Source organism: Solea solea, chromosome 6, assembly GCF_958295425.1.
Source record: "Solea solea chromosome 6, fSolSol10.1, whole genome shotgun sequence".
NCBI lineage: Eukaryota > Metazoa > Chordata > Actinopteri > Pleuronectiformes > Soleidae > Solea > Solea solea.
The window spans coordinates 10,515,487-10,535,090 of NC_081139.1; the positions used below are offsets into that span (position 1 = coordinate 10,515,487).

Below are 19,604 nucleotides of genomic sequence, written 5' to 3' on the forward strand. Positions count from 1 at the left end.
TAGACATACATTTTAATGCAGTGGGCCTTGTCATTACTGATTGTATACGGGCATAAATAAAGTCTACTTACGAGAGGATGCAAGAGACAGACTTTAAAGAAGGCTTTATTGGATTACTTTGGCATCCTCTCTTCTTAATACATGAAAGAGGGATTTACATGAATGTTTCTTTGACTCAGTGTGTCAATTTGAATTTTTGTTATAGCCAGTCCCCAGTTACCTTTACAATCTATTCATAGTGATATATTAAGTGTGATATTAATGTTTGCATGAATAAAAAGTGACCAGATGTCCTCTGGGTTATCTTAAAGTGCATCTGTACAAGTGCAGTGCTCAGCGGGACAGCTGTGGCATGTGCCTGCGGGCAGACAGGAAGTTCCAGTGTGGCTGGTGCAGCGGCGAGGGTCGTTGCACCATGAAGCAGCACTGTCCTCCCATCTCCCCCTATGCGAGCCGCTGGCTGGACCTCTCCGTCAGGAATGTCAAGTGCACCAACCCACGCATTACTGAGGTTTGTTGTTTGTTTGGGATGTTGCCCAAATGCCACTTAGTTAGTCATGGCGGATAATGGGTTTCTGGGTAATTATACACATTTCTCAGCCGTCGTCATCATTCCCTTGAAAACTGAGCTACAAGTGCTCTTAAGAAACCCGAGTTCCCAAACTAAACGTTCAGTTTATCTTCTTCAACCACATTTCGGAAGATAACACTTTTTTTTCATTGTTCACTACTGAAGCCACTTTTTCAAAGTCTCCACACGGTGAGCTTGACCTACATGCATCTTGTCCAAACAATTAATCTCACCCCCAAAACTCACTCAAATCACCAAAACACCTTATACAAATCTCAAAATGAACTCACTCCATCATACAGTGACAACAAGTCTCAGTCAGAATGCAAATAATGGTCCCTCATAATGCACCGATTTAAGCATCACATAAATAAAGTCATTTACATGTGCAGAATAAAAGTATATAGAGTTAAAGAAATATATTATCTGCCAGTACTCTGTCCTGAATTTGCCAGTGTTATCACATTGTTGCAATTACCGTGTCAACAGTGGCAAATTCCTGCGCAACTGAAAATGTACTGCCTCAGGTCCTGAACTGAATGATAACTCATGACATGTCGTTCATTTGTTGTGGAACTTTGTTTCCCAGAGTTTAGTCAGTCTGACTGATTTATGAGGCAAGTCTTACACTAAACTTAAGTGAACAAGGTTGTTCATTTCACTCTGTTCTCCATGATGCCATCTCCACCACACTGATGTTTGTCATTTGCTAATCCTATTAAAAGCTGTGTTACATTTTATTTTTTTTCAATTGCTAACAAGCACGACTAAAGCTGCGTTTTCTAAACTCTTCACACCATCTGTATTACTTATGCACGTATGAGCTTAACAGTTCATCTCACATCAGCAACAAAACACCAACACTCTTAGCACACCAAACTACAAAATACTAACAACCGAGACCATTACATAAAGTACATTTTATGTTTAAGGTTTAAGAGCTTTCTTTAAGATAAATCAGTATTTTATCATAGAACAAGATCTTTGCGCTTGTACTTTGTAACAAGAATGAATCCGCACTGCAGCAATAAACATTCATTCTTTATCTATCTTTTCATAGTGATATACAACACTATACTCACAGAAAAATAATGTTTACTTTAACCAAAAAAAGTAAGAAGGTAGAATGAAAATTAAAACCTGCTAAACAACTGTGCTTGTGAGGTGACATTGGAAGGAAAGAGGGGAATGGTACAGGAAGTGAGTCAAAAGTTGACAGCAGCTTTAAGAATTGTTGAGCTTCATCAAATGTTTGGATGAAATGGTTTCAAGTACATTTGGAATTGCATTCACCTATGGCTTCTACAGGACCATATGCATATGACTGAAATGTTCAGCTCTTCACTGGTGACTAAAGGCTTTAAATAGATGCCCATTGCTCACAAATGTCATTTTAAATGTAAATCTTTTTAAGCTGTTCATCTTTCTGGTACCCTGAAAATCTGTGTTGGATGGGAATTCATGAACGTCGACAAACAAAGATTTTGTCCGTGGCCACTTCTTAGTGTCTGTTTATGTGAAAGCGCCTCGCATTTCTTTTCCCCCCCAGTGCTGAATACCTTAAAAAGTGTTTGAGCACTAAATGAATTCAGTCTGTCTCGAGTAGTGATGGATCTTTTATGTCACAAACTCCTGTTCATTCTCCTGAATGAGGCACAGTGGGTCAGGAACAGAAATGCAAGGCTCTCCCACTTCAAAGAGCCGTGAGTCTTTGATGTCCCTGTCACATTATTAGTGTTTCTGAAGGAGCTGCAGCCGACTGAGCGCGGTTCTGCCACTGCTCCTGTTCTGCTCTGCAGGTCCAATACTTTCTTGCTGGGGTGGTTAACTTTGCACCAGAGCAACGTGTGAATAGGTTTCCTTTGACTTTTGTTATTCATTACAATACTCATTTGCATTTGTTTTGAATTGCGGGATTTCTCGGCTGTCTGAATGAACCCAATTTAATGAGAGTTACATATTTCTCATGCACACATACATTCAAGGTGAAGGTACAATGTAAATGTGCTCCACATCCACACTAATAGAGATGCATTTTAAAAACATAAATGCAAAAGCTGAGTGGATCTTATCAGTTGTGGCATGACGGTTCACGGTGAACGCAACAGGACAACATAACAATTAACCCGTGTTGCTAACCCTTACTTTGAGTCAAAGTCCCACCTCATTGTATGTGTAAGGTTTTTTTCTTTCTGTCAGCACTGTACCCATTTTCTACCACTAAGAAACCGACTGCAGAGTAGACTGCTTCCTTTTTACAACAGCTTGCTCGATTCCTAGTTTTACCAATCACACGCACCAATTGGTCGCCTGCAGGAAAAACATCCACGAGGAGAGCAAAAAATGGCGGAAAACACTGACAGAAATACATGGTCTTTTGGGCTTTTAACTTGACTGCATTCACATGTAGCTATAGCTGTTCACAGAGATTAGCCAACGTGTAGCTTGAGAAAAATTTTGATTGTAAGTATCTCCTCTTAAATCAATTCTCTTGAGTGATGCGGTGAGTCAGACTGAAAAAACAGGAGTAACAGACTTGCCTGGATATGCAGTATGTCTTTACTGGAAACCAACAAATACAGGGCCATTGGCCTCAAAGGTTAATTCATCAGCAGATGATGGCGGATGGACTTCAAGATTGCACTCTCAAAGGCAAATGGACTTTCAATTTGAAAATCTAATACAAGGTGCCTTTGTTAGTGCAGGAGAGAATGTTTTACAATTTTAAGACATTCATTACTAGACTTCAACCCACAACTGTATTTGTCTTGGGCGAGAAATTCATGTAGAAGACCAGTGAAACTGTAAGTAATTAAATTATTCTGGAGCTGAACACTCCAGAAAATAAGATACTGCTGCCACTGACCAACGTCCCCCGTCCATCATAAATTAACATAAATGTCAATGTCACTGCAGGTTTTAAAGACTTCAATTTGTAGATACCATTAAGTAGCCGTGGTCATGTAGGAATTTTATTCATAAGGCTGTGCACTGACAAACTGAATTTCCTTTTTTATGTAGGTGAGTCCAGTGGCAGGGCCTTTGGAGGGGGGTACACTGGTCACCATCCAGGGCCTGAACCTTGGCCTGTCCTTCTCTGAGCTGGAGGGTAACGTGGAGGTTGCAGGAGTGCAGTGTACCCCAAAGGAGGACGGATATATCACTGCAGAACAGTAAGAGACTCCTCTTCTGCTCAGATATTTATGAATTCATACTGTACGTACTGTAAATATGCAAATGCACAAACACATAGTATTAAAAAATAAATAAACACATGCAATCTCTCCATTTTGATCACAGACATGATCACATTCTGTGACTAAGCCTGAGCACAGTGACGCCTCATCAGGTGGTAGACACATGTGGGGGGCTTTTCTATTTTCTATTTCTATTTTCTATTTTTCTATCTGTACAGGCAGAGCCAATGGAATAGACAGTCTTTGTGTTAGTGTCATTATGAGGCTGTGGGCACAGCTGTAATTGAAATGCGCTTTGTGTTGCTGACTGGAGGACAATCGGTTAGCCATGTGTTTCTCACAGGCATGTAACGCGAATGGGCTTAGGCGACAGGGTCTTTATTTATATCGTTGTAAAATAGAAAAGGGAAAAAGAAAAGAATATGCCAGCAGAAAATTGGAGAACTCTGGTGATGTATGAATGGAAGGACTGGGCAGGGACGATTCATTGGGTGCTCTTATGGTATTGGAGAACCGTTCCTTGCACAGAGCAAGGCCATTCATTTGGCACATGCACACAGTGCTTTAAAACATGGCATTACAGCTGTTACAGCCATTAACTTCAACATGGGGTCAGTTACTATAATGACTTATTCATGACTCACTTTATCTTATTGACCTGACAGGCAATACTGATTTATTGAAGAAACCCCTGTGTTGTCATGGAAACCGGAGGTAATGGTGGGTGGCAATCTTGCTGGAGATGAGGAGGGGTGTAGTTTATCATTTGAGTTATATTGCTGTTATAGGTTTCCCATTAGAAAGAAAGATGGCCCTCTGAATTGACCCACAACTTCTATGAAAGTCTGCTTCAATCACACCAGCCAGCAGAAGCCATCTTCCCCCAATGCGTTTCATAACAAATGTGATTGACTGCAGCGATTCTGTTGTGTGTGTCCCTGGCTGGTGTTATTAGTTGTATGCTGTATGATCTACAGCATGGCTGTGTTTTTATGCAACCATATTCATGTGTCTATTCTGTCTCAACAGAATTGTGTGCGAGATGGCCGCAGCTCCTAAAGGAAGCACACCGGGTCCAGCAAAGCTCTGTGTTGGCGAATGCAGACCAGAACTCCGCGCACAGTCGTCCCAGTTCTACTTCTTTGTGGTAATTTTGACAGTGAAACACATTTATCTGGTTAAACTGTTTGGAAACATGAAGTGCCTGCGGTGAATTAGATTACGGGTGTGACTGCAGGTAAAAACCAAACGACTATTTTGATCTTTTTTTACCACAGCAATCATCACCTGTAGACAGGAGCGAAAATCCCTTTTCGTTGTTGAGGGGGACAATGAACAGTAGCATTTCAGAGCGACATAAAAATGCTGTGTTGCACTTTCTCCCTCACTCTCCTTGAAAAGTTAAATTTAAATTTTATTAAATGTTCCTTATTTGTCCATATCCTGTGTAAAGTTGTTGTACATGTTCAACCAAGCAATACCAAGAACGGGTAGGCAATGATACACAATATATGACCTTTCTCACCCTGATCACTGCTAAAATCTCCACTACATTGGCTTTACAAGAACTAATAGCTCAAAATAAGTTCTAAATAAAAAAACTTCAATAATCAAACTACACCAATCTATTCTTCTTTATTTTAATCTGATCAAAAAAGCAACAAAATAATCAATTCATATCAATCTTCATTTGAATGATCCAATGTAAGTTCATGAAATAGTAGTGGATTTTTTACTACATGCCGTTTCCTGTATCCTCAGCATAAATCTTGCAAGACCATCACTGTCGGTGGTGTAAGACCATGCCATCACATCGCTGCTTTTCAGATGCTTTGGTGTTGCGATTGTTGTTGTTTAGTTTGCGTTTGCCCTCCATTGTCACCTTAAATCTTGTCTCAATTCCTCTAATTCAAACTGAGAAAAAAGGGCATGGATTAAGGCCAAGCTTCACCCCTTACCTTGACGACAATTTGGTAATTAGTCTTAACAGTTTGATGCACTTCTAGGCTGTATATTTCGAAGTTCAACCAGTATTTAAGGTTCAGGTTTTAATCATCACCTACTACTGTGGCACTGTAGGTGCATTCATGTAACTGAACATGAATGTTTTTAATGATGCACCAGGTTAGAGAGTTCTCTGGATGAATCGATATCAAATCAAAATAAATCTGAAATTTCATCAGAAAATCAGTAGCAATGACTGGCCCTGTGAATGACAGCAATAATGAAATTTTGTTTTTATTTCCACAGGTCCCATCAATGTTGGCGCTGACCCCAGCCAGAGGACCTGAATCTGGGGGCACCAAAGTCACCATTGTTGGAGAGAATCTGGGTGCTGGCAGCACTGTAAATGTCTTCTTCGGTAATCAGACCTGTGAGCTGTACAGGTGAGACAGACATAATGCTTAAATGTTCAAGTGCACATTCTTTAAGGCTTTAGATTCACAGACACTAAAGTGAGACTGCCTTCACTCAACATTAAAGATTCACGCTTCTCCAATAGCTATGAAACACAGTGAGAAATTGCTCTATTTAAAGAAGCACACTGTAGTTAAAATTAAGTGACTGTGATAAATGTTTTAATTATGATTTGTGGCGAGGCGACGAAGCCACACTGTGCTAGGTATTGTTCATATTTATAGATATCTATTTTAAGTTTAAAACGCCTCAAATGATAGGAGTCAGGAGGGTGAGGCAAAGAAGTCATTAGCTCAAGCACCCTCTACTAATTACTGTGTCCCAATTCTAATGTGTCTGTAACGAGGATGAGACAGGACAGGCTATAATGAATCCTCTCTCCTCATGGTAATGCGAATGGCTCATAACTGCATGGAGTGAGATTTGCCATTGCACCACAGACAGTGACATACAAAAGCATGAATAATTCCCTCTTTTGATACTGCCACCAGGAGGACCATGTCAGAAATCGTGTGCTTCTCTGCACCAGCAGTGACAGGAGCGGGGTTGGTGCAGGTCAGTTTGAGAGTCGACAGAGCCAAAGTTCCTGGGAGTTTGGTCTTTGAGTACATAGAAGACCCCACAGTCCAGCGCATTGAACCCCTATGGAGCATTATCAGGTAACATTATGGGTCTCAAGTGTGTCCATGTTGCCTCAGGATCATTCATGACTAAGCAGGTATTTATGGAAGCGTCACATCCCAACCATTCTAGAGTCGCAAACAGGTTAAAAAAGGGCAGCCCGTGGCCAAGAGGAAAGGAACTGGGCTTGTAACAGGAAGGTTGCTGCCGGTTCAAACACCGAGACAGGTCAAGGGCTGGGATGCCCCTGAGCAAGGCTGGGTTAAATGCAGAGGTCAAATTCACTATCACTAATTTGTGTGTGTGCAAAAATAACTTATTTTTCTTAATAAAAAACAAGTATTGTGCATAATATGCAAATCTGTATTTCTCTGAAGTATATTGTCATAGTCTAATGTTGTGTTGCTGCATGTCTGGTCCACATTAGTACGCAGCCAGTCAATCTGTAAACTCGCTAGTATGTCAGGAACTAAGGAGTGGCCAGTTATAACAAGGTTATGAAATAATATCTAGTCTTTGGTGACAAAAAAATGACTCAACTTTGCTGCATGAACATCTTTTTCACAGTTGAGTTGTGTGTTAAATGTTCCCCTAAATAAATGATGAAATGTAATGTGGGTTGGGTAGCCAGCACTACGTCTCTGCAGACATCAGAGAGACACCCTGGCCCTCAGCCTAGGACCAGGAGCAGCTTTGTGGAGCTCGGCCCTACAAGCTTATGTAGCCTTTGAAGTACGAGAAGGACTGGCACTCTGTCAGTCTCAATGGACTGGACTTTTTTGAAATTCGCTACTTTTTCTCCTCTTTGTCTCACCTTCTCTACTTATCTCTCCACTTCACCACACTCTAGTTCACTCTTCTGTTTTTTTTCTAATCTCAAGGTGCTGCACAGGTTATGCAAAGATTAGAGCATGTTGTTTATTTTAATCAAATCCGGCAAAGATATGTAAACAAGCAGCACCTGTATTCATGCAACGCATCCACAGTCCTGGATGAATATAAAACAGCAGCCAGCTGGTTCACCGTTTGATCTGGCTCGTCTGTCCCATAACAAAGAGCAAGCGAGAGAGCTACCATCCCAGCTTTGTCTACTCAAACCCTACATTAATGAGATTCTCGCCAAAATACTGGGGGGGGGGGGGGGGGGGGGGGTCAAGACTGACCTATGAGTGGTCATCTCTCTAGTTAAACTACAATGAAAGGCTATATTTGTTTATACAGCGAGTGTGTTTGATCAGTATATCAACTTGTGAAATAACGATTTCTCTCTTTGAACCACAGTGGACACACCACCCTGACAGTGACTGGGACTAACCTGGACGTGGTCCAGGAACCGCGAGTCAGAGTCAAATATGAGGGCCATGAATCTGTCAATGTGAGTGAGACAATATATGACACTCAACATTTAGGGACGTCGCTAACTCAAGCTGGTAGCAAAATGGCCCAGTAAAGCAGTTGATGATTTGCTGTGGGAGTAACAAGGTAGCAGTCAATTTGCTACTTTTTATTTTTCATTTTTTTTTAATGGAGCCCAAAAGCATTTCATTGTTTAACAAAGGTACACATGATAACTCATAATACTTGTTTTAAACCCTTTATAATTTTGAGTGTCAATATTGTAAAACCGGTCACACGGTTGGTGTAGTGGTTAGCATACAGACCTGGGTTCAAGCCCCGGTCGGAACAAGGGTCTTTCTGCATGAAGTTTGCATGTTCTCCCCATGTGTGCATGGGTTTTCTCCAGGTTTTCTGGCTTCCTCCCACAGTCCAAAAACATGCAATATGGGGATTAGGTAAATTGACCGTAGGTGTAAGAGTGAATGGTTGTTTGCCTCTATATGTGGCTCGCGAACTGTCCAGGGTGTACTCCCCCATCGCCCTATGTTAGCTGAGATTGGCACAGCGACCCTCATGTGGAGGATTAAGCAGTAGAAAATGGATGGATGGAATATTAAAATCAGCTTTATCAGTTTTAAACCTCAACATCACAATCTGTTTTGAAAATGTTATTGGTGCTGCGACGAAAGCCAAACATAAAAACGAAGCCAAACATAAACAGAAAGGTTGGAAAGAGGTGCATTATACATTGATTAATTACATAATGAGATATAAAAAAAAACAAAGACTTGGAACATGATATATGGTGCTGATTCTATTTTCCTCAGCTCCTTAGGCACATCACTTCAATGTGATTGATTGTTCCAAAGTGTTGAGGCCCCACTGGCAAAAGTCCAGTCATCGTTAGCCCCAAATTTTCCCACTTTTGGACCAGTCAGAGAATGACCTATTGGTGTAAGACTGCAAAAAAAATAGTAAAAGTTTTTGTTTCAACCTTGTAAGAGCTCAAAATAAAAACTTTAAAAGTCAGATGGCTCATAAAATAGACTTTATAGAGTACAGGCTGAGGTCAAGATAAAGTTAAATATGATTTGAAAGTGATCATAATCTATTTGAGCCATTTGATTTGAAAATAGATGCTAGTCTTAAGGTCCAGGTGGAGGCCTCTAAAAGAAAAATAGGACAGGCGATATTAACTTCAAATGTGTTGGAAAAATATCCGTTTTTTTGTAGATAATGCTGTGTTTGAGAGGCATGCCCTCAGCTAGATAAATAGTGTTAATGATGCCAGCCAAAATATAAGCCTGTTAATTAAAAATGCTACTGGAAAACTGAGATTTAAAGGGATTAAAGATGAACTTTCACCCAAATCATCTGCTAAAAGAGGGTCACTGGTAAATTTAATGAGGGCACTCTTGTTATCTCACTTGTCTGGAAAACATAACTGGATCTCCTTAAAAAATGTTTTCAATCACAAAAGCAGTTAATTGACTTGAAACAACTTTCTGTGAAAGCTCAGATAAAGAAGTGAAGCTTAGAAATTTTCCCAAAATTGAAGAACTTTATATATGGGAACAGCGTAACTGTGCAGAGATTGAACAACTGTAAAGACGAAACACTAACTGCAATTTTTTGGTTATTATTATATTATTATAATAACAGATAGATGACACCTGTAAGAAATGATCTATGTCTGGTCTGGGATTAAAAAAGATATTTTTAAAATAGCTTTCCCTGATTTCCCAAAAATTAGGTCAAAACCCCTATCCCTGAGTGGGAGAATGAAAATATGGAAATACTAAAATGGCTAATAATTATCTACATTGTGTGGATTAACACAGATGGAAGTAAATGTGCAACCTGTAGAATAAGATGTTTCATAATAATTACATAATCACTTTATTTGTGATTAGTTACATTTACATCAGGTGAAATTATTGATATCCATCATTTATTTTCAGGTACAGTATTACTTCCTGAATTAATGCATTTGGGAGTAAATGTATGAAATGGTCAATCCCACAAATAAAACAGTATACACAATTAGAGGTTTCCACAGTAGGCTCATGTGTCATGTGGTTGTGGGTATTTTATGAACCGACACAGGTCTCACTTGATGTATTCCTCTCCAGGTGTGCAAAGTGCTGAACACGACCACTATCAGCTGCTTCGCTCCCTCGCTCAAGGCCGAGCACACCGCAGACCAGGAGACGATCAAACACGTGGACGAGATTGGCTTTGTCTTCAACAATGTCCAAGCTCTGCTCACGTACAACAACACAAGCTTTGTCTACTACCCCAACCCCTACCTAGAGCCCCTGAGTCTGTCTGGTGTTCTGGAGCAAAAACCTGGAGCTCCCATCATACTTAAGGTACAGCATGTCAGAGGAAATATGACCTGAAGCTGCCATTGTATTATATATATTTTTTTATTTCCCTTCAGATAGATGGAGATAGAGGGAATCATTTCCAGCCACTAACTGTTTGACTATGCTGTGCATAAAATAAAGTATTTGTCACCTTTGTTTCATCCCATGTCCCCATGACAGTTATCCGTTATCCCACAGAAGCAAATTTGCCAGGGTTTTTGAATGCATCTCATTAACTGCTCCCGTCAGCTCAACACGCTGTGAAACCTGCATTTATTTCACTATCTCTCATGCGCATGCTGGGGTTACAATACCACTTTTCTAAAAAGCCAATCCCTATTTTTCATTACATACTAATCTTCACATTCATGCAGTGTGTGCTTATTATGAGCACCATGTGCCACCTTGCTGAGTTCCCCAAATGAAAATTAATTTTGTGAATATTATGATTTTATGTCATAGTATAATATTTTTCTTACCTTTTTATGTAATATTAAAGACACAGATGACGATCCTTAGCACACTATAAAAAAGACAATGTATAACGCTTTAATATGTAATCGTTTCCTACATGCAACTATGTTTTCTGTTCTCGTTAACCATGTTACAGGGACGGAACCTGGTGCCATCAGCATCTGGTGGAGCCAGGCTGAATTACACAGTGTTGATTGGGGGTACACCTTGTTCTCTCACCGTGTCTGACACACAGTTACTCTGTGAACCACCAAACCTCACCGGGCAGCACAAAGTCCTGGTCAGTGTGAAGCATTTTCTTCCTATTTGGTGGTTTTCTGCCTGTCTGTGCATTTGATTCACCGTCTGCAGGGATGTGGGTCATTGTCTGTCAGTAGGTCAGCGTTTGTCTGTACGTTACTGTGTTTGTGGGTCACTGACCGGCTTTCAGTTAGCCGCAGTCTTTCTGTCATTGTCTGTCACTCATGGTCTAGTAGGTTCCCAATTACAGCACATTGCCTCACAGAATTATTCACAGACACTCTTGCAAATAATGAGAAAAGAGCTGTAAAATAAAACAAAGCTGGTGTGCCTGGAACTGGAGCAGCTCAGGGACGTCATCCAGACTGTATGTCCTTGTAGCTGCCAGTTAAGATCTTTAACAATATCTTTTTTTTTTTAAATATTTTCAATGTTTTGAAAGTTTTCTTCCACATTATTATCCAGGTCCAAGTCGGAGGACTCCACATCTCCCCAGGAGAAGTTCACATCCGGTCCGACAGCCTGCTTACCCTCCCCGTCATCCTCAGCATCACAGCTGGAGGAGGGCTGCTCCTCATCATAGTCATCATAGTCTTACTGGCCTACAGGCGAAAGTCACAGGAGAACGATCTGACTTTGAAACGCCTGCAGATGCAGATGGACAATCTGGAGTCGCGAGTGGCTTTGGAATGCAAGGAGGGTGAGTGAGACTATTAGTAATGTTTTTAAGGAAATACTTTACGGTAAAGGAATTATGATTTTGTTGTGATAAACTGGAAGGAAATATATACATACATACATATATACATATACATATATATATATATATATATACATACATACATACAGCGGAGAAAATAAGTATTGAACGCGTCAACATTTTTCTCAGTAAATATATTTCCGATGGGGCTATTGGGATGAAATTTTCACCAGATGTCAGTAACAACCCAAGTTATCCACACATACAAAGAAATAAAAACATGAGTGTCCATGACAAAAGTTATGTGTAAGTACATGAAATGACACAGGGAAAAAGTATTGAACACATGAAGAAAAAAAGGTGCAAGAAGGCACAGGAAGCCAATAAACCAGCTGAAATCTGTCAGTATTTTGGAAGCAATCCTGCCCCCTATCAGTGCAAATTAATATCAGCTGGATAAGTCCTAATTGGTGGCCTATAGAGGTTTCTCATTACCAAGGTGACACTCAAGAAGCATTTCAAGATGGGTAAAAGCAAAGAGCTGTCCCAAGACCTTCGCAAGCTTATTGTAGACAAACATACGGATGGCATTGGTTACAGACGCATATCTAAACTTCTGAATGTTCCAGTGAGCACTGTTGGAGCTATTATTCGGAAGTGGAAAGAACATCGTTCCACCATTAACCGACCGCGACCAGGTGCTCCTCGCAAGATTTCTGACAGAGGAGTCCATAGAATAATTAGAAGAGTTGTCCAAGAACCAAGGACCACTTGCGGAGATCTTCAGAAAGACCTTGAAGAAGCAGGTACAGTTGTTTCAAAAAAAACTATTAGTAATGCACTCCACCGCCATGGCCTCTATGCACGCTCACCACGCAAGACACCACTGCTCAAGAAAAGGCATGTGGAAGCTCGCTTGAAGTTTGCTGCACAACATTTGGACAAGCCAATGTTATACTGGGAAAATATAATCTGGTCAGATGAGACCAAAATTGAACTCTTTGGCTGTCATAACATACAATACGTTTGGAGGAGAAAAGGAGCTGCACATCACCCTAAAAACACCATACCAACAGTGAAGTTTGGAGGTGGGAGCATCATGGTGTGGGGCTGTTTTTCAGCATCTGGCACTGGCAGACTTCATGTAATTGAAGAAAGGATGAATGGAGAAATGTATCGTGATATTCTTGATAAGAATCTGCTGCCATCCACCAGGATGCTGAAGATGAAACGAGGATGGACATTTCAGCAAGACAATGATCCCAAACACACAGCCAAGGAAACAATCAATTGGTTTAAGAGAAAGAAAATCAAGCTGTTAGAATGGCCCAGTCAATCACCCGACTTGAATCCGATTGAAAACCTCTGGAAAGAACTGAAGATCAGAGTTCATAGAAGATGCCCCCGGAACCTTCAAGATTTTAAGATAGTTTGTGTGGAAGAATGGGCAAAAATCACAGCTGATCAATGTGTGCGACTAGTTTCTCCATACAGGAGGCGTCTTGAAGCTGTCATTACCAACAAAGGCTTTTCTACAAAGTATTAAATACATTTTGGCAAGTGTATTCAATACTTTCTCCCTGTGTCATTTCACTTTATTTCACACAACTTCATTTATGGATTCCTTTGTTTTTATTTCTTTGTATGTGTGGATAACTTGGGTTGTTACTGACATCTGGTGAAAATTTCATCCCAATAGCCCCATCGGAAATATATTTACTGAGAAAAATGTTGACGCGTTCAATACTTATTTTCTCCGCTGTACATATATACATACATACATATATATTTATATATATATATATATACATACATATATATATATATATATATGTTATGTTGTTCCAACATTTAAGGCTCTCCTCTTTTCATGTGCAGCCTTTGCAGAACTGCAGACAGACATCAATGAGTTAACCAGTGATCTAGACAGAGCTGGCATCCCCTACCTGGACTATCGAACTTATGCCATGAGGGTTCTCTTCCCTGGCATCGACGATCACCCTGTGCTCAGAGAGTTGGAGGTGAGGGATCGCTGAAGCACAGCTGCACTCCTTGAGTCCAGTTTCAACCATTTTATCTGACATCTTGATCTTCAGGCTCCATGTGTCCTCCAAAACTAAATGGATTTTGGCTTTTTGACGAGTGCTGTCAAACTGCTGTCAAACGGAGCAGTGTGAGCAAATGTCAATGTGCTCGATCTAGTTTGACATCTGTTTGTTAATGGTGTCCTCGCCAGCCAAGGTCAGTGAGCAGGTTTTTTGCAGCTCCCCTCTCGCCTTAGTCTTTCAACAGACTCAAACTTTTCTAACACTTGACTACTTCCTTTTGACTCAGTTTTTTTACAAGCAAAACTTTTCCAAGATTTTCAACATGCCATTTGTCTATGCCTCTGCTGTGCCCACTTATTTTAATTACATCTGCCAAAGAGATTTTTTTTTGGTGCCGTTTGTTTGCTAGTGTGTCTGTCTGTCTGAATTTTAGCTGGAGTATGCATGAATTTCAATTTCAAGAAAAAATGCAGTGACTTGAGCTGTTATTGAGCTTAAGTCACTTATAAAAAGATCTGACTAACCTTTTTTATCAATCTAACAGGACCTTCATATGTTACATTTCTGCTGCTGGGAGAAGCCTGCAGGAAACTAGTGATTCATGTGTGACATCCACCTTGACAGTGTTTTTCCTGTTGTCTACAACTGATTTTTCTATTGCCATTTGTTTTGTTTTTCAAATCGTTTTTGTGTCTCTTACTCTATCTAACGAGTGTGCATCTGTGTTTGTGGCATGATCCATTCAGGTGCCCGGGAGTGGACAAGCAAATGTGGAGAAAGCTTTGAAGCAGTTTGCTCAGCTGCTAAATAATAAGGTTTTCCTGCTGACTTTCATCCGGACACTGGAGCTGCAGCGCTCTTTCTCCATGCGCGACCGCGGCTATGTCGCCTCGCTCATCATGACTGCTCTGCAGGGACGGCTGGAATATGCTACTGACATCCTCAAACACCTGCTTTCCGACCTTATCGAACGCAATCTGGAGAGCAAGAACCATCCCAAACTACTACTCCGCAGGTAAACCGAGTAGTTTGTTATGACTGAAAAATGTGATTAATAATTTCTTGAAAAACAAAAATAATTTTCAGCTCAGTTATGCTTCAAAAGAAGAAATACATTTTCTTGACTAACGCCCTAGACCCATGTCTAGCTCAGTTATAGGAAAATAAAACCATTGAACATATATTTAAATTAGCAATCAATGCTTCAGTGTAGCTTTGAGCATGTTAAATTAAAGTATTACAAATTCATCTCTTAAGGTTTGATGGGAAATCGCACATCCAACCACACAAAGTTTGTCATCACTGGCCAGGTGACATGTTAGGAAATGCAGCAAAGATTTTTGGTTCAAACACGGCCTTGTGAATTGTCCAAAATATTAACTATTTATTTTAACTGTAGGGGTCTCCTTGTCACAAATTGGGCCAGTTCTGCTAAACGCTACTTATCGTTTTGGCCTTTGTTTTTTCCAGCCCAGATGCACCAATTCTGATGGATGAGTAACTAGGCCAGCGACAGAAAGCCCACCTCTGTTCAGCTTTGTTTTGTGCAGTGGCATGAAACAGCCGTTACGAGACTGAGAAACAGGGTGCCTGAGCAGACAGGTGAAGGACAGGAGCAGTAAAAGTGACAGAGCCTGGGAGAGACTACTTGAGGAAGAGAAACTAATGGGGTAGAGTGAGTGCAGCGGCGGCAGGGCTGTTGTCAGTCTGACTTATCTTCTGTGTGCCACTCATGAATGATTCAGCTGTAGCTCACATTTCTTTACCCGTCACCTCTCATCTCCTCCCTTCTCTCGCCTCTTTCCTCCACCTCTGGTTATCTGCTGATTGTTTTCCCACTTCTTAGGCTAGCCTCGTGAATGTTTTAAGAGGCTTTTTATTTGGAAAACGAGGACTCTCAATCTGAAGCACGCTAATTCAATATAGAGTCAATATAGCCAGAAGTTGTTACATGCTATTTCTGCAAAAAATACCAAAACACTCAGAAAATGTAATGGGATGCTGTTGACAGTGGAGTCAGGAGAGGTTTAGGTTGGAAGCAAGGACGTAAAAGTAGTGTCAGAGAGGTTCGAGGTGACCTCAGTTCTGCAGATTAAAAGATGCTTACGGTAAATCGATAATGTTGCATGATTTTAGGGATTCGCTACAGTTAAATCTCCCTGTCTGGACACAGACAGGTTAATGTTCTTATTAAGTGCATTCACAGGAAAAAAAAGACCGAGTGGGAGTGGACCTTTGAGTCGTGACCTACACATGATGCACCTAATTACAAGAGTCTCTATCAGATCCCATGTGAAATCTCCACGTCATGTTTTTTAGCTTCTCCAATAATAAAGAATGATCAGAGTACTCCAGCTCACTCTCTTGCTGACAAATCAGTGTGTGATTTGTTCTTGTCTTGCAGAACGGAGTCGGTGGCGGAGAAGATGCTGACAAATTGGTTTGCCTTCTTGCTCCACAAATTTCTCAAGGTAAAACAACAAACTTCTTCTCTCTTTAACGCTACAGGTGTCCGTGTGAAATACACTGACGATTCTAATGGTTTTGAAATAGATTGCTGTGTATATCTTTGTTTGTTCTTATTTGTACATGTTTTGTAGACATTGTGAAAGGATAATGGTGACCTGTCAGTTGGACATATCTTTAGCTTTGCATTCTAAAGGAGAGGAAAGCTCCATTTCATGAGGGTTTTATGTGTCACACTTTAGTTGATGAATACAGATTTTCTCCCTTTCTTCCTTCCACTTCTTTCCTCTCTCCCACCTTTCACGATAATCACCGGGCTTCCCTTCCAAAACAAAGGAGTGTGCCGGAGAGCCTCTCTTCATGCTGTTCTGTGCCATTAAACAGCAAATGGAGAAGGGACCGATAGACTCCATCACTGGAGAAGCACGTTATTCTCTCAGTGAGGACAAGCTCATCCGACAGCAGATTGAATACAAGACACTGGTGAGTAATAAAAGAAATAAGGTCCAAACATTTGTTCGTTTTCAGTTTTGCACATTTCTTGCCAAAGAGTAAAAAAACAAAAAAAAATGGGAAAAAAATGCTAGACTGACACGGACCCTCGGTATAGTATAAACGGAACTGTCGGAATAGACACGCATGCAGAAATGTCACACAGCTCTCTGCAGCCACGGGACTTGAACATTTACATTTATCATTTAAGCATTTAGCGGACGCTTTCATACAAAGCCACTAACAAGAGAGGAATATGCTACATAGAAGAAGTCTTGGTGCATGCAAGTGCAGAAGCAGATACTGCAGGGGAGGGGGAGGGGGAGGGTAAGTGCTAGGACAGAAGATGGGTTTTCAAGAGCTTTTTGAAGATAGACAGTGATACCCCTGTTCTGTTAGTGTGGAGTGACACATGAAAACATGACTTGGAGAGTATGACACAGCCATTAGCCATTAGCTTTACAACAAGGATACTCTCTAATATAGACACAAGTATATGATCCCCCCCCCCCTCACTTTAATATAATAGATTTCTTTTTTCTGTGCATTTTCTCATTAGAGGAATTTGAGATTCAGTGTTTTGGTCACGTTGGCATGTTGTTGCGGTGGTTAGCACTGGTGCTCGACAACAAGAAGGTTCTTGGTCCAAGTCCAAGTCTGTCTGTGAGAGTTTAATCTGGGTACTCCAGCTTCCTAGGATCAGCAGGATGGATGGATGGATGTTTAATTTAAATGGATGACTTGGCCCTTTTCTAACAAACATTGTCAACGATTGTGCCTTTTCTAGCTGGTCACGATGAAATCAAATTGATAACATAATGTGTGCATCGCATTACGTACATGTTTCAGGGAGAAAGGCTAACTCTGAGTCACTCTGAATCCCTTCAGCCGATTGCAGAGCTTCATATCAACAGAATGCCAGACCACTATTCTTTCTCCCTGTCTTTGAAGGTTAAACCATAAACTCACCTTCACTTAGATGCTCTAGACCTGCTTTCTGCCACTTCAGAGTGTTACTTGCTGCTGTTTCCAAGCAGATCTTGTAAAATCATAATCCCGACATTTAAATTGTATACAGGAGATACCAGAGATTTAAAAAAAACTTAAGAGGTAATAGATGTAAATATGATGGCGGAATGTTCTTGTAGGCTCGTCTTGTGAACACTGCAACAGCTGCACTTGAACACAGCATATTTATATGCAGGGTTTGGCATTTCTTGTGGTACTCAAATGCCATGACCGGACATTTGCACTCTAAATCCCCCGGTAGCTTATGAATCAGAATGTTGAATATTGAACCTTAAAACCAAAGAAACAAAATTGGAGCAAACTTATGAAGAAGAATAACTGGATAACTTAGCAAAGCTAGCCACACAACAGGATGACACCTCTCTGATCACCACGTCAATTTAATCTCTGGCCAAGATCCCCTTCATCCCTCCACAGTTTGGTGAGGAGGAGGTAATGAAGGGGCTTTCCTAGCAAGTAACACCTTTCTCTCCGTCTCTTCCTCTGACCTCCATCCCCTGCATCCCCAGACGCTGAGTTGTGTGAACCCAGACAACGAGAACAGCCCAGAAATCCCTGTGAAGGTGCTCAACTGTGACACCATCACCCAGGTAAAGGAGAAGATCCTGGATGCGGTGTACAAAAACATGCCATACTCACAGCGACCGCGAGCCGCCGACATGGATCTAGGTGAGACTTCATTCATATACTGTGCTACTTGTTTAATTCTACCTACTTGTGTGTATTCTTCTACACAGTGGAAACAGAGTGGACATTTGCCTTTGCCCGTGAGCTGTTGGAAGAATGACAGAAAGGACAAATGTACCCGAGAGCGTATCCTAGGCACGATCACAGACTCAACGTGATTTAATAAAACAGACCCCTCCCCCCACCTGTTTACGCCCCTAATCAGAGCAACACCGTCTAATGCTGATATTAAACCTCACTGACAGTGCTGTCAGCACCTATATTCAGGTTTTCAACCAGTACTGAGTGACTTGGTACACACACCCAGCTGTACCTTCACAAACGAGAAAACAAGATACCTTTTAGGTAGTGGCTGATTCTGTTTTGGGGTTTGTATAGTTTTATACCTTGAGGGGCATTAAAAGGTTAGGGATCTGGAGACGATCGTCTTCTCGGTGTTGCTGTGGGCACCTTATATCCTGTGAAGACACTGTCATTTGTGAGTTGTTCACTGAGTCACTTTAATTGTCAAGCACAAGTGCACGCAGACGACTTAATGACATTTTGGCTGCTACACTTGACATCTCACAGAATTTCAAAGATAAAAGAGCAGCCAAAAAAAAAAAAAAAAGCAGCACAAAGGCACAGTGCAAGAGTGACTGCAGACAACAGACGATATGTAACTGTCAGACCGTTGACTCACAAACAAAGTGTCACACATTCACTATTAATATTATTTCCCCGCAGAGTGGCGGCAGGGCAGAACTGCTCGTGTGGTCCTGCAGGACGAGGACATCACCACCAAGATTGAGAGCGACTGGAAGAGACTCAACACGCTTATGCACTACCAGGTGTGTTAAAAATCATTTACACAACTATCACATTCACTTTTAATCTGCAGATTAGCTTTATTGTGGGAATCACGGGGTACCTCACGATACAATACTATACACGATACACGGTCTACGATACCAA

The 19,604-nt window shown here is 41.0% G+C and overlaps 1 protein-coding gene across 2 annotated transcripts in view; it reads left to right on the forward strand.

The window, feature by feature from the left end:
- Positions 1-19,604, forward strand: part of LOC131460858 (plexin-A2-like) — a 72,430-nt gene that overhangs the window by 43,114 nt on the left and 9,712 nt on the right. Inside the window, exons 12-26 of one of the 2 annotated variants that reach the window (XM_058631714.1) lie at positions 312-511; positions 3,593-3,744; positions 4,798-4,915; positions 6,019-6,155; positions 6,678-6,845; positions 8,089-8,182; positions 10,278-10,517; positions 11,125-11,268; positions 11,694-11,928; positions 13,807-13,949; positions 14,723-14,991; positions 16,381-16,447; positions 16,779-16,925; positions 18,473-18,632; positions 19,377-19,480. In XM_058631714.1, the coding sequence (XP_058487697.1) occupies positions 312-511; positions 3,593-3,744; positions 4,798-4,915; positions 6,019-6,155; positions 6,678-6,845; positions 8,089-8,182; positions 10,278-10,517; positions 11,125-11,268; positions 11,694-11,928; positions 13,807-13,949; positions 14,723-14,991; positions 16,381-16,447; positions 16,779-16,925; positions 18,473-18,632; positions 19,377-19,480 (2,378 nt within the window). Of the gene's footprint in view, positions 1-311; positions 512-3,592; positions 3,745-4,797; positions 4,916-6,018; positions 6,156-6,677; positions 6,846-8,088; positions 8,183-10,277; positions 10,518-11,124; positions 11,269-11,693; positions 11,929-13,806; positions 13,950-14,722; positions 14,992-16,380; positions 16,448-16,778; positions 16,926-18,472; positions 18,633-19,376; positions 19,481-19,604 lie in introns of those variants that run through there. The other variant, XR_009240421.1, reaches the window with a different exon arrangement.